Below are 21,638 nucleotides of genomic sequence, written 5' to 3'. Positions count from 1 at the left end.
AAGTATTCTTTACAGATGTAAAATATCAGTAAAGCCTTATATTCTTCACTGATGTGTGGTGGGGTTAAAGAGTTAAATTATGAGGACTGGTTGCATAAACTTGGCTTGTATGCCTTGAATATAGAAGATTTGAGGGTTGATCTAATTGAGGTGTTTAAAATGATAGAGATTCGATAGGGTAGATGAAGAGAAACTATTTCCTCTGGGGGAATCCAGAACAAGGGAGCGTAATCAAATTAGAGGCAGGCCATTCAGGAGTGAAATCAAGAAGAACTTCTTTGCACAAAGGGTAGTAGAAGTCTGGAATTCTCTCTTTCCCCCCCCCCCCCCCCCCAAAAGGCTGGATTCTTGGTCAATTGAAAATTTCAAGCCTGAGATAAAGGGTATCAAAGGTGAGTAAATGGAGTTGAGGTACAGATCAGTCATGATCTAACTGAATGGTGGAACAGGCTTGAGGAGCTGAATGGCCTATGGTGACCTTGTTTTGACAGATATTTGGAAATAACTTTTTATTGTCCAGTCTATGCTTGCCAATTTCTAATACTGGACCTGTGGGGAAAATGCTCTTGTCAATAATTTGGTGCTGTTGTAACATTGTTTTGAAATTAGCAAATGCATTCATGGTATTTGAAGTTCGGCGGCCAGTGATGCTGTGAAATAACTTTCTAACCATGTTTGTCACATGTTGGGATATGATCTTTGGCCTATTTGATTAGTTGGTTGAACTTCAGATTATCTAATTTTGACTACACCAGAAGTGAAACAAATCAAGATCTGGCCTGTAACCAGACTGCTTTTTAACATATTTGCTGTCTTTTTTCATGTGTGCTGTAGTGGGGAAAACAACATTCTCATTTTCTGAAATAAAATCCGAAAATGCTGGAAGCACTCAGCAGGTCAGGCAGCAACTGTGGAGTGAGGAAGGTAGGGTTAATCTTTCAACTTGATCACCTTTTGTCAGAACAGAATTATCATTTTCTGAACTGATCTCAACAAAAAAATATTTGTAATATATGTCCGACACCCAGCATTGGATAAGCAGAAATTTCACCCATTTAAAAATTGGGAAGACCGAAGCCATTGTCTTTGGTCCCTGCCACTGAATCGCTCTCCCTGGCCACTGATACTGCACCAGACCATTCGCAACCTTGACCCTGAGCTGAGCTTCTGACCCCATGTCCTCTCCATCACCAAGATCGTCTACTTCCATCTCCGCAACATCGCCCATCTCTGCCCCTGCCTCAGCTTATATGCTGCTGAAAGCCTCATCCATGCCCTTGTTACCTTTAGACTCGACTATTCCAATGCTCTCCTGGCCGGCCTCCCGTCTTCCACCCTCCATAAACTTGAGCTCATCCAAAACTCTGCTGCCCGTATCCTAACTCGCACCAAGGCCCGTTCACCCATCATCCCTGTGCTTGCTGACCTACAGTGGCTCCTGATCTGGGAATGCCTTGATTTTAAAATTCTCATCTTTGTTTTCAAATTCCTCCATGGCCTCGCCCTTCCCTATCTCTGTGATCTCCTCCAGTCTTACAACCTCTGAAATCTCTGCGCTCCTCCAATTTTGGCCTTTTGCGCATCTGATTTTCATCACTCCATCCTTGGCAGCAGCGCCTTCAGCTGCCTAGGCCCTAAGCTCTGGAATTCCCTCCCTAAACCTCTCCGCCTCTCTACCTCTCCTCCTTTAAGTTGCTACTTAAAACCACCTCGTTAACCAAGCTTTTGGTCACCGGCCCTAATATCTCCTTATGTGGCTTGGTGTCAAATCTTGTTTGATAACGTTCCCGTGAAGCTCCTTTGGATGTTTCACTACATTAAAGGTGCTATATAAATGCAAGTTGTTGTTTGTAATTAACTGCAGCACTTAGAAATGCAAATTTGCGCCATCTTTGTTATGCAGTCTGTATTTTAAAAGGAAACTAAATGCTAGTTTGTATGACTAGTGAATTGTGTTTTTCAGATTCATTGTTCTCTAGGATTCCGTGACCTGAAAAAGCTAAAGTTGAATGCTATTAAAGCTATTTTATCATTAGGTAATAATGGAAGGATATGAAGGGTGGTTACATCACATGAAGAACTGCTATACAGTATACTCTGAGTAACATGCAAGTACATTACACCATGCCAAAAAGGATATATGTACCTTTAAAAATAAATGTCATGAGGTTTTGTGTTTGTCATGGTGACAGATGTCAGTGATAGCACAAATAAAATGCTTTTCTTCCTTTTGGTATCTCATGTCAGTATTAAGTATTTCAGGGTGAAATATAGGACAAGGAAGCCGAAAGTGAAACTACTTCCACTCCTCCCTGACTTTACAGCCACACTTGTTCACTTCTCTACTGCACCAGTTTGACATTTCCCCTTCCCACATTAGCTATCCTTGTAGTCTCATTAAGAAGTATATCGGAGGAGTTGCTGTGGACCCATGCCAACAGTGGTTTTGGTTGAAACTGCCCAAACTCATTTCATGTAGGATTGTTGCTAGCAGAGACTTGTACCTTGGGTGGATTGAAATACTGGTCCAGAGGTGAAATAGGTCTGTGTAAACAGCTGCCGCCAATTTCTCCAGGATGCTCTCTTAAATTTATAGGTATTGTAATGTCACATAAACTCTTTTTTAACTGTTTACTGCAATTCAGTGACACATTTTTCAATCACATTATTATACTTATTGACTTAGTCTAATCTTCAAAGCTGTGGTCCCCTTTATCTTTAGGACTCTGGGTCTGTAATAAAGTCTGGGTCATATCAGCATCAGCCAAGTGTAGAAGACCAGGCATTAATGCTATTTTACAATCCTACAACCTACATGTTTAGTTATTTTCTTTGTATATACAGACAGTGAAATTCATCTTTTTTGTTGGCTATTTTCACTTGTTCTTAGTTGTTAATTGTAAATGAACTTACTTGGTTGTAAAAATGCACTTCTGACCCAACCAGAGAAGTATAGTAGCTAAATTCCACCATGAACAACTCTATTTGTATATATCTGAATATCCATTGGGTGAATTTTGCTTTATATAATACACAATCTTGTGCATGCACCAGGCGTGTACGTGGTAAGTAAACAAATCTTTTATATAGTAAAACTACTACAGTGTGGGCAACTTGGCTGTGGTGCTTGTTTACATGTGCAAAGAGCAGATTTTTTTAAACCATGTGCTGTACAAAATGAGATGTTAATTCACTAAATACTGTATTGAAGTTCCTATGACAGCGATGAAAATGAATTTTGCTTTGAAACATTAGCTGTAAATATTCAAATGAAAGCTCTTTCTCTCAGAACACCAACCCCCTCCATCCCACTGGTGTGCACCATTCGCTAAATGTCAATGAAGCTGTGCAGTCTGGCATTGAAGTGTGAAAGCAGCAGGGTTTCTTGTCTTTTTCCTGCATCCCTTGACTGGCTGGTTGAGGAATTGTGGGTGGAAATGTATCATTTCACTCTGGAGCAAAATGTACAGATGTCTAAATGTAAATGAGGTCTTGGTAAAATTAGATTTGCTGGCTGAAATGTATTAAGAGTAGCATAAATTTGTTGTACCTACCATAGATACAACGTGTGAGGTGAAATAACTTGCACTTCAAGAATTAGTTAGTATGTTTACATTAATGTTAGACTACTTCTATTATCCCATTTTAAGTGCATTCTAGTAGAGTTGGCTTACTAGTTCTTAAGATTTCTCAGCATATTTTTTAATATTATAAGAATGACCACCTATTGTGCTGCATTCATAGAACCATAGAAGGTTACTGCACTGAAGGGGGCCTTTCAGCGAGTGTCTGTGCCAGCTCTTTGCTAAAGTAATCCAAAACTAATCCCACTGTCCTGCTGTCTCCCCATAGCCCGACATTTTTCTCTGCTTCAAAGATTTATCCAAATTTCCCTTCAAAAATGCAATGGTGTCCACCTCAACCACTCCCTGTGGCAAAGCATTTCATGCTCCAGCAACCCTCTAATGCCTGTCCTTACTCCCTTTAATGACAATTTTAAATTAGTGCCCTCTCATCACTTTCTCAACCTGAGGAAATAGTCTTTCCCTATTCACTCTGTAAAAACCCTTCATTTTTTAAAAAAAAACTATTAAATCTCCTCACCTTTTCTGCTCCAGTGGAAATGGTCCTGATGTCCAAAGTCCCTCCTCATAGACCATAGTTTCCGATCACTGGCATCAGGTTGGTGAATCTATCCTGTATGCTCTCTATAGCTTTAATGTCATTCAATAATAGGGTGCACAAAACTGCACACATTACTCTAACTGTAGCCTAACCAATGTTTTGTATAAATTTGTCATTACTTCTTTACACTTGCTCTTATTTATAAAACCCCAAAATGTCATTGGCCTTTTTCTTCTTATAGCTTTATCTACCTGGACTTGTATTTTCAGAGACTTATGCTTTGGAACTCCTGTGTCTCTCTTCAGCCACACCCTTCAGTGTTCTTCCATTGGGTGTATGGTCTCATTCCTTGTTTTCTCTCCCAAAATGTATTGCCTCACAGTTAACCACATTAAATTGCATTTGTCACCTGTCTGTCTTCCTGAAATCTTCTACAGTCCTCCTTACTGTTTGCTAAATCTCCTAATTTTGTGTTGTCAAATTTAAGCATTGCTCCTTATGCCCAAATCCAAATTATCTGTATATACCATGAACAAAGTGAGCCCAGCACTGACCTCTGGGTTACACCACTTTCAATCCTGCTCTACTCTGCCAAAACTGCTCACTATTCCAGGATGCAAAGGTAACCCCCGGCTTCTCTTAGCCACCACAAACCGTCTTCTTAAACCCTTCCACCCTCACCTCCAACAAAAAGTGCGAGGAGCTCGTGGACTTCTTTGTCACTAAGATTGAGACCATCCATTCAGTTGCCTTTGCTGCTGCCCCCCCCCACCAGCCCACCAAGCCAAGTTTCCCGTAAGGTTCCCCCCTGCCCTTGCCCTGAACTCGCACCTTTAATTTCTCCTATCTTCCCTCATGCCCTCTCCGATTTCACCTTGACCATTAGACCCACCTCCTGCTCCCTCGACCCTATTCCCACCAAACTGCTGACCACCCAACTTCCCTTCCTGACCTCCATGTTAGCTGCTATTGTTAACAGTTCCCTCTCCTCCGGTACTGTCACCCTCCCCTTCAAATCTGCCATCAACACCCCCTCCTCCAAAAACCCACCCTTGACCTCTCTGACCTTGCAAACTACCGCTCCACCTCCAACCTCTCATTCCCCTTCAAAACCCTTGAACGTGTTGTTGCCTCCCAAATCTGTGCCCATCTTTCCTGCAACTCCATGTTTGAATCCCTACGATCAAGTTTCAGCCCCACCACAGTGCTGAGACGGCCCTTATCAAAGTTACATGACATCCTATGTGACTGTGACCACGGTAACCTATCCCTCCTCATCCTTCCAGACCTGTCTGCAGCCTTAGACAAGGTTGACCACACCATCCTCCTCCAACGCCTCTGCTCTGTCATCCAGCTGGGTGGCACTGCGCTTGCCTGGTTCAATTATTATTCAGTCATAGCCAGAAAATCACCTGCAATGGCTTCTCTTCCTGCTCCTGCACCATTACCTCTGGAGTCCCCCTCCTATTTCTCATCTACATGCTGCCCCTCAGCGACATCGTTCGAAAACACATCAGATTCCATATGTACGCTGACAACACCCAACTCTACCTAACCACCACCTCTTTCAACCCCTCCACTGTCTCATTTGTCACACTGCTTGTCCGACATCTAGTACTGGATGAGCAAAAATTTCCTCCAACTAAATATTGGGAAGACTGGAGCCATTATCTTTGGTCCTCGCTGCAAATTCCGTTCCCTAGGCACTGCCTCCATCCCTCCCCCTCGCCACTGTCTGAGGCTGAACCAGACCGCTCACAACCTTGGCGTCCTTTTTGACCCTGAGATTAGCTTCCGACCACACATCCTTTCCATCACCAAGATCGCCTGCTTCCACCTCCATAACATCACTGTCTCCACCCCTGCCTCAGCTCATCTGCTGTTGAAAGCCTCATCCATGTCTTTGTTACCTCTAGACTTCACTATTTCAGTGTGCTCTCGGCTGACCTTCCATCTTTCCACGCTCCACAAACTTGAGCTCATCCAAAACTCTGCTCCCCGTAGCCTAACTTGCACCAAGTCCCATCAACCCTGTGCTCGCTGACCTACATTGGCTCCCGGTCTGGCAAGTCTCGATTTTAAAAATTCTCATCCTTGTTTTCAAATCCCTCCATGGCCTCGCTCCTCCAATTCTTGCCTTTTGAGCATTCCCAATTTTAATCGCTCCACCATTGGCGGCCATGCCTTCAGCTGCATAGGCCCTAAGCTCTGGAATTCCCTCCCTAAACCCCTCTGCCTCACTACCTCTTTCCTCCTTTTAAGACGCTCCTTAAAACCTACCTCTTTGACCAAGCTTCTGACCACCTGTCCTAATACCTCCTTATGTGGCTCAGTGTCAAATTTTGTTGGACAATGCTCCTGGGAAGCACCTGGGAACTTTTTACTATGTTAAAAGTACTATATAAATGCAAGTAGTTGTTGTTGTCCGAGCAACATGCATTGATTTTAACTTTGTTCCCTATCTGTTGATCAACTTTCTATCTATGCTGCTACATTTCCTCTCATTCCATATGCCTAACCTTTTCTAATTGCTTCTTGTGAGACGCCTTCTTAAAAAATGAAGGAGGACGTTATGGGAGGTTAGAGAGGAAATTGCGGGTCCCCTAGCAGAGATATTTGAATCATTGACAGCTACAGGTGAGGTGCCTGAAGATTGGAGGGTAGCAAATGTTGTGCCTTTGTTTAAGAAGGGTGGCAGGGAAAATCCTGGGAACATCTGTAGTGGGTAAGTTGTTAGAGGGTATCCTGAGAGTCAGGATCTACGGGCATTTGGAGAGGCAGGGACTGATTAGAACAGTCAGCATGATTTTGTGAGAGGAAAATCATGTCTCACAAATTTGATTGAGTTTTTTGAAGGGGTAACCAAGAGGATAGATGAGGGCTGTGCTGTAGACGTGGTCTACATGGACTTTAGCAAAGCCTTTGACAAGGTACCGCATGGTAGGTTGTTACATAAGGTGAGGTAGCCAATTGGATACAAAATTGGATTGACGGCAGAAGACAGAGGGTGGTTGTAGAGGGTTGTTTTTCAAACTGGAGGCCTTATTTGGATGAGAATTTAGGAGGCATGATTAGTGAGTTTGCAGATGACACCAAGATTGGTGGCATTGTGGACAGTGAAGAAGGTTATCTCGGATTGCAACGGGATCTTGATAAATTGGGCCAGTGGGCCGATGAATGGCAGATGGAGTTTAATTTAGATAAATGTGAGGTGATGCATTTTGGTAGACCGAATCGGGCCAGGACCTACTCCGTTAATGGTAGGGCGTTGGGGAGAGTTATAGAACAAAGAGATCTAGGAGTACTGGTTCATAGCTCCTTGAAAGTGGAGTCACAGGTGGATAGGGTGGTGAAGAAGGCATTCAGCATGCTTGGTTTCATTGGTCAGAACATTGAATACAGGAGTTGGGATGTCTTGTTGAAGTTGTACAAGACATTAGTAAGGCCACACTTGGAATACTGTGTACAGTTCTGGTCACCCTATTATAGAAAGGATATTATTAAACTAGAAAGAGTGCAGAAAAGATTTACTAGGATGCTACCGGGACTTGATGGTTTGACTTATAGGGAGAGGTTGGATAGACTGAGACTTTTTTCCCTGGAGAGTAGGAGGTTTAGGGGTGATCTTATAGAAGTCTATAAAATAATGAGGGGCATAGATAAGGTCGATAGTCAAAATCTTTTCCCAAAGGTAGGGGAGTCTATAACGAGGGGGCATAGATTTAAGGTGAGAGGGGAGAGATACAAAAGGGTCCAGAGGGGCAATTTTTTCACTCAAAGGGTGGTGAGTGTCTGGAACGAGCTGCCAGAGGCTGTAGTAGAGGCGGGTACAATTTTGTCTTTTAAAAAGCATTTGGACAGTTACATGGGTAAGATGGGTATCGAGGGATATGGGCCAAGTGCAGGCAACTGGGACTAGCTTAGTGGTATAAACTGGGCGACATGGACACGTTGGGCCGAAGGTCCTGTTTCCATGTTGTAAACTTTTATGATTCTAGGTAGTTGCTGTAAAAATTTGGTGCATAAACACAGTCTAGTGTTTATGTAATCTGTGAACCTAGGAGTATAACTTTTAAACCAGTAGACCAAATTTTAATCTTTATGGATTTGAAATATGCTGCAAAGTCGTACATTAACAAAAAGAAAGCAGAGGAGGTTTGTTTTCGATTTTTATTTTTAAGCAAATTTCCACTAAATTGCATGTCATTGTGTAGAATACATTATCTTAGAGACATGGTAGTTTGATTGATGTGAAACCGACATGAGTTTATGATTTTCAAATGATCAACTTAAGCAAAGTTTACATGCTTACTTAGGGCATATTATGGACTACATGATCCTTGATGGTGTATGCTTTGAGGATCTTGCATAATTCTGTGTGTTTTTGTAGCACTATATTGTGAATTGACTGGACCAGAGTAATTCCTTGGGTTTGGGTCAAGGAGGGGAGGAAAGAGAGGGGAAAGGTCACTGGGTACTGATTGTGGGCGTGGATTGGGCAGCAACAACCTTTAATTTATATTTGACCATTAACATAAAGAAATGTCCCGAGGTGCTTCACAAATAAACTTAAGGAAAACTGATGTTGACTCAGGTAGGGATATGGTACCTGAAAGATTGGCCAAAGAGATGGATCGTGAGATTTTTACAAGTGGTGAGGTTTGGAGAGGGAGCTCCAAAAGGTAGGACAAAAGTAGTTGAAAGTCCCATCACCAATGGTAGGACAAAGGGAGGGGAATGCACAAAAAGTAGAGTAATGGAGAGTTTGAAGGGACATAAGGCTGGAGGAGATTCCAGAGAGAGGGCGGAACAGGACCATAGAGGGATTTATAAATGAGGACAAGAATTTTGAATGTGTTGTTTTGGGGGGCAGGAAGCCAGTGGCAGTCTCTTGCACATCCCCAATTTTCAACGCTCCACCATTGGCAGCCGTGACCTCAGCTGCCAAGGCTCTAAACTCTGGAATTCCCTTCCTAAACCCCTCCCCCTGCTCTCCTCCTTTAAGTCTGGCATTAAAACTTACCTCTTTGACCATGCTTTTGTCACCTGTCCTGTCCTAAGTCTCTTGGGATGTTTTTACTACATTAAAGGTGCTATATAAATGCAGTTGATATGGAAAGGAATTAGAAAGACAAAAAGTGAGTAAAGTGGCTCTAGAAAGGAGATGGGCTGGAATGTGAAAGGGAGAACCTGGCAGGAAAAATGGGGAGATAACCAAGTGCCCAGATGAAAGATGAGATGCTGTTCCTAAAGTTTTGTGCTGTGCTTGGTTGGAGCAGTATAGGGGGCCGAAGGTGAAGGTCAGTGGGATTAGGAGTCGAAGCTGAAGTGACGTGACACCGGGAGGCCAGGCTTGTGTTGGTGGACCGAAATGAAGACTTTCAAAAGCAGTCACCCGCTTTGTTTTGTCGTCTCCATGTTAGAGGACCATGCTGTGAGTGGCAATACAGTATTCAAAATGAAGGAAGTATATTTAGATAGTTGTCTTACATGGTGTGTTTGGAGCCCTAAATAGTGCTTTTGGAGAAGAAGCAAGTGGACACGTGCTGCATCAACTGTGGTTGCATGGGAAAGTGCTGAAGGAAGAGGAGCTGGTAGTGGAGCAATGAACTTCTATGTCTGAAGGCCCTTATGTTCCATATGAAATGTAAAGATCTGCTTGGACTGGGTGATCTTCCAGAGCATTTCAGCCGGTGAAGATGATTCCATTTGGTGCTAAATGATAGAAATGTTTTGCTGTATGGGATAGAGCAGTACCTAATCTTCATATGGAATCCTAATAATGAATTAGGTTGAGGTCAGTGGAGATTTCAATAATGGACTTAAATCTTTAGACTAATGCAACTGGACCCCGAGAAGTCAGAACTCTTCCGCAGCTTCTCTACTTAATACCAAGGTAGGTTTAACAGCATTGGGAAGTTATTTCTGCCACTGTCCCTCCTAAATACTAGGTGACACAGTGCTCTGACACTTTTAGCATTTGTAAACAATTTCACAACACCAAGTTATAGTCCAACAAATTTATTTTAAATTCCACAAGCTTTCGGAGGCTTCCTCCTTCCTCAGGTGAACACCTGAGGAAGGAGGAAGCCTCCGAAAGCTTGTGGAATTTAAAATAAATTTGTTGGACTATAACTTGGTGTTGTGAAATTGTTTACAATTGTCAACCCCAGTCCATCACCGGCATCTCCACATCATCACTTTTAGCATTGCCATTTGTAAATTGTACTCAATTCATCAGATGCTAATTTATTAGTTGACATAGTGAGAGTGAACCTAAATAGCAACATATCCACCTTTTTATTTTTTTAAAAAATTCAGTTCAGGTTGGTAGGGGCTTTCATTAAACTTGGGAAACATGGCTGTTTTAAGACCTGCTTGTAATTTTGACTTCTATAGTATGTTGTACTTTTTCCTGGGGAATTTCAGTGTGGCATTACAATATCTTGTAGAAAATGTTGACCAAGCACAAAATGAAATCTCAAGTTTTTACATTAAACTTCAATGTTCTAAATTTTGTTATTACAGTACCAACAGTAGCTGAGTACCTATTGATGAAAATTACTGCTTAGAAGAGTGAGAAAATCACTTGTCAAGTGCCTTGCTTGACATTGCTGTGACAGCTACATAACATGTTATGTAGCTGTGTCCCAATGTCATATTTGGTGTGCTATTCAAGAGGGGAGTGAGTCAGAAAGCAGGTAACTATAGACCAGTTAGCCTAACATCTGTCATTGGGAAAGTGCTAGAATCCATTATTAAGGAAGTACTAGCAAGATATTTGGAGACTCATAATACAATCAAGGAGAGTCAACATGGTTTTATGAAGGGGAAATCATGTCTGACAAACTTATTAGTTCTTTGAGGAAGTAAAAGGCACGGTGGATAAAGGGGAACAATGGATGCAGTACATTCGGATTTCTAAAAGGCATTCGATAAGGTGCCACATAAAAAATTACTGCACGAGATAAGAACTCGTGGTGTTGGGGGTAATATACTGGCATGGATAGAGGATTGGCTAACTGACAGAAAAAAGAGTCGGGATAAAAGGGTCATTTTCAAAATGGCAATCTGTAACTAGTGAGATGCCGCAGGGATCAGTGCTGGGGCCTCAACTATTTACAATATATATCAATGACTTGGATGAAGGAACAGTGTGTCTTGTGGCCAAATTTGCTGCTGATACAAAGATAGGTGGTAAAGCAAGTTGCAACGAGGACACAAAGTTGTCTGCAAAGGGGTATTGACAGGTTAAGCGAATGGGCAAAGATTTGGTAGATGGAATATAATGTGGGAAAATGTGAAGTCATCCACTTTGGGAGGAAAAATAAAAAAGCAATATATTTGAATGGAGAAATACTACAAAATGCTGCGGTACAGAGGGATCTGGGTGTCCTCGTACATGAAACACAAAAAGTCAACATACAGGTGCAGCAGGTAACCCGGAAGGCAAATGGAATAATGGCCTTTATTTCTAGGGGTATGGAGTATAAAAGCAGGGAAGTCATGCTACAACTGTACAGGGTGCTAGTGAGACTACACCTGGAGTACTGCGTACAGTTCTGGTGTCCTTATATAAGGAAGGACATACTTGCATTGGAGGCAGTTCAGAGAAGGTTCACTAGGTTGATTCTGGGTAGGGTTGTCTCATGAGGAAAAATTGAACAGGTTGGGTATATACTCATTGGAGTTTAGAAGAATGAGAGGAGATCTTATTGAAACATACAAGATTCTAATGGGACTCGATAGGTAGATGCTGAGAGGATGTTACCCCTCATGGGAATCTAAAACTAGGGGGCATGGTCTCGGAATAAGGGGTCGCCTGTTTAAGGTGGAAATGAGGAGGAATTTCTTCTCCCAGAGGGTCGTGAATCTTTGGAATTCTTTACCCCAAAAAGCTGTGGTGGCTGAGTCATTAAATACATTCAAGGCTGAGTTAGACAAATTTTTGATCAGCAAGGGAGTCAAAGGATATGGGGAAAGAGTGGGAAAATTGAGTTGAGGTAAAAATCAGATCAGCCATGATCTCTCTAAATGGCGGAGCAGGCTTGAGGAGCCGAATGGCCTATTCCTGCTCCTATCTCTTATGGTGCTCATGATTTTTCAGTGTTGTGTGAATTGCTACAAGGACACTGGAATTCTGCTTCTTATCACTCTTAAATATACAGTGTCAGAATTGGGGCATATTGTTTGATTTGTAAGTTTGTTGAATTTGTAGATAATGTGAAAATAGGGAGTTTAATAAGGATAGAGGATGCAGTTATGATTTTGCAGAAGGATTTGGATCAATTGTGCATTGGACAGATAAATGGCAAATGAAATTTAATACTGATAAATGTAGAATATTGGCAGCACAGAAACAGGCCATTCGGCCCAACTGGCCTATGCCGGTGTTTGCGCTTCACACAAGCCTTCTCCCACCCTACCAGCATAACCTCCTATTCCTTTCTCCCTCATGTACTTATCTAGCTTCCCCTTAAATGCAGCTATGCTATTTGCCTCAACTAATCCACATGGTAGCAAGTTCCACATTCCAACCGCTCTCTGGGTAAATAAGTTTCTGTTGAATTCTGACTATAACATATTTATGACCCTTAGTGTTGGATTCCCACACAAATGGAAATATTTTCTGTCTACTCTATCAAACCCACTGAGAATTTTAAAGACCTGGGGGTCACCATTGACCAGAAACTTAACTGGACCAGCCACACAAAAACTGTGGCTACAAGAGCAGGTCAGAGGCTGGGTATTCTGCGGCGAGTGATTCACCTCCTGTCTCCCCAAAGCCTTTCCACCATCTACAGGGCACAAGTCAGGAGTGTGATGGAATACTCTCCACTTGCCTGGATGAGTGCAGCTCCAACAACACTCAAGAAGCTCAACACCATCCAGGACAAAGCAGCCCGCTTGATTGGTACCCCATCCAGCACCCTAAACATTCACTCCCTTCACCACCGGCGCACCGTGGCTGCGGTGTGCACCATCTACAGGATGCACTGCAGCAACTCGCCAAGGCTTCTTCAACAGCACCTCCCAAACCCGCGACCTCTGCCACCTAGAAGGACAAGGGCAGCAGGCACGTGGGAACAACACCATCTGCACGTTCCCCTCCAAGTCACACACCATCTCGACTTGGAAATATATCGCCATTCCTTCATTGTTGCTGGGTCAAAATCCTGGAACTTCCTACCTAACAGCACTGTGGGAGAACCTTCACCAGACGGACTGCAGCGGTTCAAGAAGGCGGCTCACCATCACCTTCTCGAGGGCAATTAGGGGTGGGCAATAAATGCTGGGCTGGCCTTGCCAGCGATGCCAACATCCCATGAACGAATATTTTAAAAATCCAAGTTTCGAAGGACAGAAGCTGTTACTGTACTAGGTCTTTTCACATTACAATGGGAGACAATATGAACATTTCACATGCCCAGCATCGCACTTTACTGAAATCCTACTGACAACACTTTTTTAAAATCCCTTTTTTTCTGAAGGTGCAAGAACGAATGACAGTTGGACTATAAATACATTGAGCTGGATCTGTGCTTAATGTTGAATATGTTTTACGAGCCTCCCATTGAATGAGTCATGTGGCTTGTACTGAGCCATACAGACAGTGAAAATCCCAGCTCTTTTGAAAGCTGTATGACTCCACAATTATATTTATCTCATAAACCTCTGGAACTTACCAGAGAGTCTCTTTCCCCCATCCCTTAAAATAAAAGGTTCGGTAAGAGGCATTTCCGTACTGTAAGGAAAATAATCAGTCTTATCTTAAGCTCCTTAGTGCTATTCTATAAGAGGTACAGCATATGATCTTTGTTCTGCAGGCTGTTCTGTTTGGTATTTTGTGCTTTTTCAATTTGTCGAACAAATTATTGTGAATGGAGCTACAGATAAAATGACTCAAGTCAGCATAAATGTAAAGTAATCCCAGGACTGACCTCTAAGAATGTAAGTCACACACCCATAGTCATACTTTGCCATTTAGACTGCTGTGGACATGATATAACAATTGCACATAAAATAAATTTGATATAAATTGGAGGGAAAATACCATCCTAGATATTTCCGGTTGCATATGTACATTTGAGTAATGCATGATAAAGTCTTGTGCTACTGTTGGCATGGTTATGATACTTGAGTGTTTTTGATGTTGGGTGTCCATCGACCAGGAAAGGGCAAAGTCTCCTGTTCTTGATTTCTAGTAGTTGAGAGTACACTAGCACAAATCACTTCTATAGAAGGGGGAAACTAAATTTAATTAATTTTTTGACTTTAAGAACAAAATTGGGGTGATGACGATGAAGCTGTAACAATGGCAATGCCTACTTCAGCAACTTCAAACCCCATTGGCTCTGTTCCAATTACTTTTTAACTACGCTTGGAGATTGCGCTAATTTTACACTCTGGCTTATGATTGTTTGCAAGGATAATTGGGTGCTATTTCACATAGGCAAAATGGGCGCAATTTGGGCACAAATTCCCAATTGTGCCCACGGAGGAAACTCCAGGCCAGAATATTTAAATGTTACTGTTTGGTATTGCTTATTTTTCACTTAGCTTGAGCACTGTGGACCCCTCCTTTAACTCCTCACACCACCCCACAGGCATTAAATGGAACACACTTCTATTTGCCTCATACCGTTTTATGTTTCTATTTAAAATTATTGTTTTTTAGAAACACGCATCCATATATAAGGCAGAACTACAGATACAAACAAAATTAAGCATTTTACACTTTTTTTTGGAATAACCCAAATTAATTGCTGGATAATGGATAGATAAAATGGCATATTGACTTAATCTAAATCCCATTATGTTTAAAGGAGCAATGCTGTCCTGTGCGGTAGATTTCCCCTTATCTGTTGAAATATTAAAAAATTCAGCATTTGCACATTAACTTTAAAACACTTAATTTATCTTCGCCTGTTCTGCTACACAGAAACCGTCTGGAGAACAATAGCATACGAGAGCAAAAGAAGTCAGTGGCAATTTTATCCCCCATTTGTTTTTTTTTATTCGTTCATGGAATGTGGGCGTCGCTGGTGAGGCCGACATTTATTGCCCATCCCTAATTCCCTTGAGAAGGTGGTGGTGAGCCGCCTTCTTGAATCGCTGCAGTCCGTGTGGTGAAGGTTCTCCCACAGTGCTGTTGAGAAGGGAGTTCCAGGATTTTGACCCAGCGACGATGAAGGAATGGCGATATATTTCCAAGTCGGGGTGGTGTGTGACTTGGAGGGGAACGTGCAGGTGATGGTATTCCCATGTACCTGCTGCTCTTGTCCTTCTAGGTGGTAGAGGTCGCGGGCTTGGGAGGTGCTGTCGAAGAAGCCTTGGCGAGTTGCTGCAGTGCATCCTGTGGATGGTACACACTGCAGCCAAAGTGAACTGGTGGTGAAGGGAGTGAATGTTTAGGGTGCTGGATGGGGTACCAATCAAGCGGGCTGCTTTGTCCTGGATGGTGTTGAGCTTCTTGAGTGTTGTTGCAGCTGCACTCATCCAGGCAAGTGGAGAGTATTCCATCACTCTCCTGACTTGTGCCTTGTAGATGGTGGAAAGGTTTTGGGGAGTCAGGAGATGAGTCACTTGCCACAGAATACCCAGCCTCTGATCTGCTCTTGTAGCCACAGTATTTATATGGCTGTTCCAGTTAAGTTTCTGGTCAGTGGTGACCCCCAGGATGTTGATGGTGGGATTTCGGCGATGGTAATGCCGTTGAATGTCATGGGGAGGTGGTCATTGCCTGGCACTTGTCTAGTGCGAATGTTACTTGCCACTTATGAGCCCAAGCCTGGATGTTGTCCAGGACTTGCTGCATGCGGGCTCGGACTGCTTCGTTATTTGAGGGGTTGCGAATGGAACTGAACACTGTGCAATCATCAGCGAACATCCCCATTTCTGACCTTATGATGGAGGGAAGGTCATTGATGAAGCAGCTGAAGATGGTTGGGCCTGGGACACTGACTGCCTTGAGGAACTCCTGCAGCAGGCTGAGTTGATTGGCCTCCAACAACCACTACCATCTTCCTTTGTGCTAGGTATGACTCCAGCCACTGGAGAGTTTTCCCCCTGATTCCCATTGACTTCAATTTTACTAGGGCTCCTTGGTGCCACACTCGGTCAAATGCTGCCTTGATGGCCCCCATTTGTGAAACTGCTTCTTATAAATAAGGCTATGTATAATCTGGCATGAACACAGTCGTCATATTCATATATAAATTCTTATGTCCGTACTAAGCAAGTTGGGAAATGGTAAACCGTCACTGCTTTTTCTCTCTTCCATCTCCCACCCCCGACCTTGAATAAAGTGTAAGAGTTTGGGAATCTGTGATATGGGGGATTGAGGCTTAAGCTCACATCCACATCCTGTCACTTTGTGACACATAATAGAACACCAGCGTGGTGCTATTTTGGGAGGAAAAAATTATAAAATGATCATGTGTAACTCCCCTGATGGCTCACTGTAATCAAAAAGACCAAGAAGGTCCCAGGTTCAATCTCCAATCCATGCTGCGTTAGCTGATTTCAGCCAGAGCAGCAGTTCGGCAGCGATGCAATTTACTTTAGTGCTCGAGTTAGGGAGGGGAAAATCCACCAGAGTTCCTGCTCCTAATTGTTAATCAGTGATCCCTGTTTGAATGGTGTGTGTGTCAACATTAGTAAGAATTGGATCGGGCTCAGCAGTGATGCTACCTGTGATTGAAGAGGTTGCTGACATTTGCTGTCGAGGCTCTCGCTATAAACAAAAACCATTTAAGTGAGATATTGGGATGACTGGCACCTGTGGAACTGTATTCCAGCAAGGAGTCAATGGCTTCAGAAGAGGCAGGGGGAAAATTGGCAAAACAAGAAAATCCCACTATGGAATATTTCCATTAACCAGTGTCTTAGCACTTTGCTGCTGTTCCTCTTTTATAGTGCACTGATTTTACTCATTAGTAAATGGGGTGGGAGGGGTGGTGAACTAACTTGAAATCTTGCTTGAATCCCTTGCACTTGTACCTTCTATTGTATCTTCATAAATATTAACTAACTCTGTTGCCTTGTGAAGTCTGCTGAGTAAAAGTGGATATTTTTAGGAATCAAAATAATGAAAGTAAAGTGTTATACTCCTTTCTTGGTGTCAGCCTTGGCTCAGTGGTAGCACTCTCACCTCTGAGTCGGAAGGTTGTGGGTTCAAGCCCCATTCAAGGCTTCAGCACATAATCCTGGCTGATAGTGAAGTAATGAGGGAGGTCTGCATTGTCGAAGGAGCTGCCTTTCGGATGACGCGTGAAACTGCCTTCTCAGGTGGACATATGAGATCCCAGGACACTCTTCATCCCTCAACCAACCAACAGATCATCTTATTGCTGTTTGTGACCTTGCTCTGTGCAAATTGGCTATCACAATTCCCCACATTACAACAGTGACTACACTTCAAAAGTATTTCTTTGACTGTGAAGCACTTTGAGACACTTTTTATTCGTTCATGGGATGTGGGCGTCGCTGGCGAGGCCAGCATTTATTACCCATCCCTAATTGCCCTTGAGAAGGAGGTGGTGAGCCACCTTCTTGAACTGCTGCAGTCCGTGAGGTGAAGGTTCTCCCACAATGCTGTTAGGAAGGGAGTTCCAGGATTTTGACCCAGCAACAATGAAGGAACGGCGATATATTTCCAAGTCGGGATGGTGTGTGACTTGTAGGGGAATGTGCAGGTGGTGTTCCCATGTGCCTGCTGCCCTTGTCCTTCTAGGTGGTAGAGGTCGTGGGTTTGGGAGGTGCTGTCGAAGAAGCCTTGGCGAGTTGCTGCAATGCATCCTGTAGATGGTACACGCTGCGGCCGCAGTGCGCCGCTGGTGAAGGGAGTGAATGTTTAGGGTGCTGGATGGGGTTCCAATCAAGTGGGCTGCTTTGTCCTGGATGTTGTTGGAGCTGCACTCATCCAGGCAAGTGGAGAGTATTCCATCACATCCTGACTTGTGCCTTGTAGATGGTGGAAAGGCTTTGGGGAGTCACCTGCCGCAGAATACCCAGCCTCTGACCTGCTCTTGTAGCCACAGTAATTATATGGCTGGTTCAGTTAAGTTTCTGGTCAATGGTGACCCCTAGCATGTTGATGGTGGGGGATTCGGCGATGGTAATGCCGTTGAATGTCAAGGGGAGGTGGTTAGACTCTCTCTTGTTGGAGATGGTTATTGCCTGGCACTTGTCTGGCGCGAATGTTACTTGCCATTTATCAGCCCAAGCCTGGATGTTGTCCAGGTCTTGCTGCATGCGGGCACGGACTGCTTCATTATCTGGGGGGTTGCGAATAGAACTGAACACTGTGCAATCATCAACGAACATCCCCATTTCTGACCTTATGATGGAGGGAAGGTCATTGATGAAGCAGCTGAAGATGATTGGGCCTAGGACACTGCCCTGAGGAACTCCTGCAGCAATGTCCTGGGGCTGAGATGATTGGCCTCCAACAACCACTACCATCTTCTTTTGTGCTAGGTATGACTCCAGCCACTGGAGAGTTTTCCCCCTCATTCCCATTGACTTCAGTTTCACGAGGGCTCCTTGGTGCCACACTCTGTCAAATGCTGTCTTGACATCAAGGGCAGTCACTCTCACCTCACCTCTGGAATTCAGCTCTTTTGTCCATGTTTGGACCAAGGCTGTAATGAGGTCTGGAGCCGAGTGGTCCTGGCGGAACCCAAACTGAGCGTCGGTGAGCAGGTTATTGGTGAGTAAGTGCCGCTTGATAGCACTGTCGACGACACCTTCCATCACTTTGCTGATGATTGAGAGTAGGCTGATGGGGCGGTAATTGGCCGGATTTCATTTGTCCTGCTTTTTTGTGGACAGGACATACCTGGGCAATTTTCCACATTGTCGGCCAGATGTCAGTGTTGTAGCTGTGCTGGAACAGTTTGGCTGGAGGCGCAGCTAGTTCTGGAGCACAAGTCTTCAGCACTACAGCCGGGATGCTATCGGGGCCCATAGCCTTTGCTGTATCCAGTGCACTCAGCCGTTTCGTGATATCACGTGGAGTGCATCGAATTGGCTGAAGACTGGCTTCTGTGGTGGTGGGGATATCGGGAGGAGGCCAAGATGGATCATCTACTCAGCACTTCTGGCTGAAGATGGTTGCAAATGCTTCAGCCTTGTCTTTTGCACTCGTGCTGGACTCCGCCATCATTGAGGATGGGGATGTTTGCAGAGCCTTCTCCTCCTCCTGTTATTTTTTCAATTGTCCACCACCATTCACGACTGGATGTGGCAGGACTGCAGAGCTTTGTTGTGGAATCGCTTAGCTCTGTCTATAGCATGTTGCTTCTGCAGTTTAGCATGCATGTAGTCCTGAGTTGTAGCTTCACCAGGTTGGCACCTCATTTTTAGGTAAGCCTGGTGCTGCTCCTGGCATGTTCTTCTACACTCTTCATTGAACCAGGGTTGATCCCCTGGCTTGTTGGTAATGGTAGGGTGAGGAATATGCCAGGCCATGAGGTTACAGATTGTGCTGGAATACAATTCTACTGCTGCTGATGGCCCAGAGCACCTCATGGATGCTCAGTTTTGAGCTACTAGATCTGTTCTGAATCTATCCCATTTAGCACGGTGATAGTGCCACACAACACATTGGTGTCCTCTGTGCGAAGACGGGACTTCGTCTCCACGAGGACTGTGCGGTGGTCACTCCTACCAATACTGTCATGGACAGATGCATCTGCGACAGGTAGATTGGTGAGGACGAGGTCAAGTATATAAATGCAAATATATAAATGCAAGTCTTTCTTTATTTCCTTCTGTTTGACCGTCCTCTCTGCCGTCCTATTAAATTGCCTTTTGGAAAATCTTACTGTTTATTTTTAGGATAAAACCAGACAACGATTTTTTGGACTTTCAAATTATAATTTAGCAGGATATTTCATTTCTCAAGTCTGTATTCTAAATCAATTGGTAAGTCTAAACATTGCAGTATTTCAGGACTTGAAAGCAAAACTGTCCCAGAACGCCAAGACCAGAACAGTGGTAGTGTGACTGGAACAGTGGACCAGTGCCTATATCCTGTTCCTAATGTGTTCAGTACACAGTGAGGCCATATACAGGAAGTTTTGTGGTGGTTTTGCAAAATATGTCCAGCAAACCACTGTGTGTACAAGTTACAGTAAGTTTCAGGTGTCAGCCTTGGTTCAGTGGTAGCACTCTCGCCTTTGAGTCAGATGGTTGTGTGTTCAAGTCCCACTCCAGAGACTTGAGCACATAATTTAGGCTGGCACTTCAGTGCAGTACTGAAGGAGGCCCTGTCTGCCTGCTCAGGTGGACACAAAAGATTCCATGGCACTATTTTGAAGAAGAGCTGGGGAGTTCTTCTATGTCCTGGACAATAACTCCCTCAACCAACATCACTTTTTAAAAAAAAGCAGTTTATCTGGTCATTGTTAAATTGCTGTTTGTGAGACCTTGCTATGTCAAAATTGGCTGCAGTGTTTCCTAAATTACAACAGTGACTACGCTTCAAAAGTACTTTATTGGCTGTCAAGCGCTTTAGGACATCATAAGGTCATGAACGACATTATATAAATGCAAGTTCTTTATTTTACTGTTAACTATTTACTGTCATGTGCTTCTGATTTCTCCTCATAGCCCACTCCTTTCAAGGTTGAAAAAGAAACAAGTTTCTTCAGTCTTTCCTCATAACCCAGTCCTCTGGCACTAGGGATCAGTCTTATCTCTTCTCTGCACTGCTTCTAGGATTTGAGTCTCTTTTTTGTTTCTGTAACCAAAACTGGACATGGTACTCAAGGGATGTGACCAGAGCTCTGTACAATTTAAATCTGACTTCCTTTGAGTTATATGCTACTGTTTTGGCTTATGGTTTAGTATTGCTTTAGAACACAAGAAGCTAAGTAGGAACAGGAGTAGGCCATATAGCCCCTCGAGCCTGCTCCGCCTTTCGTTAAGATCATGGCTGATCTTCCACCGCAACTCCACTTTCCTGCCCCATCCCCATATCCCTTGATTCCCCTAAAGTCCAAAAATCTATCCATCACAGTCTTGAATATATTCAATGACTCAGCATCCACTGCCCACTGCGGTAGAGAATTCCAAAGATTCACAACCCTCTGAGTGAAGAAATTCCACCTCATCTCAGTCTTAAATGGCTGACCCCTTACCCTAAGACTATGACCCCTAGTTCTAGACTCTCCAGCCAAGGGAAACAACATCTCAGCATCTATCCTGTCAAGCCCCTGCAGAATCTTATGTTTCAATGAGATCACCTCTCATTCTTCTAAACTCCAGAGAATATAGGCCCATTCTACTCAATCTCTCCTCACAGGACAACCCTCTCATCCCAGGAGTTAACCTGGTGAACCTTCGTTGCACCGCCTCTAAGGCAAGTATATTCTTTTAGATAAGAAGGCCAAAACTGTACACTGTACTCCAGGTGAGGTCTCACCAAAGCCCTGTACGATTGTAGTAGGACTTCCTTACTCTCAATAAAGGCCCACATGCCATTTACCTTCCTAATTGTTTGATCA

The 21,638-nt window shown here is 43.6% G+C and overlaps 1 protein-coding gene across 2 annotated transcripts in view; it reads left to right on the top strand.

The window, feature by feature from the left end:
* LOC137341646 (lysine-specific demethylase RSBN1L-like) overlaps nucleotides 1-21,638 on the top strand; it is a 59,397-nt gene that overhangs the window by 3,802 nt on the left and 33,957 nt on the right. The window contains exon 2 of one of the 2 annotated variants that reach the window (XM_068004980.1): nucleotides 835-924. The exons of the other annotated variant lie outside the window; for it this stretch is intronic. Coding sequence (XP_067861081.1) covers nucleotides 835-924 — 90 coding nt within the window. The remainder of the gene's footprint in view (nucleotides 1-834; nucleotides 925-21,638) is intronic. 2 annotated transcript variants of the gene reach the window in all.

The sequence above is a fragment of the Heptranchias perlo genome, chromosome 24 (assembly GCF_035084215.1).
Source record: "Heptranchias perlo isolate sHepPer1 chromosome 24, sHepPer1.hap1, whole genome shotgun sequence".
Classification (NCBI taxonomy): domain Eukaryota; kingdom Metazoa; phylum Chordata; class Chondrichthyes; order Hexanchiformes; family Hexanchidae; genus Heptranchias; species Heptranchias perlo.
Note: the sequence above shows the minus strand (reverse complement) of the source record. Positions and strands in the feature narration are given on the sequence as shown.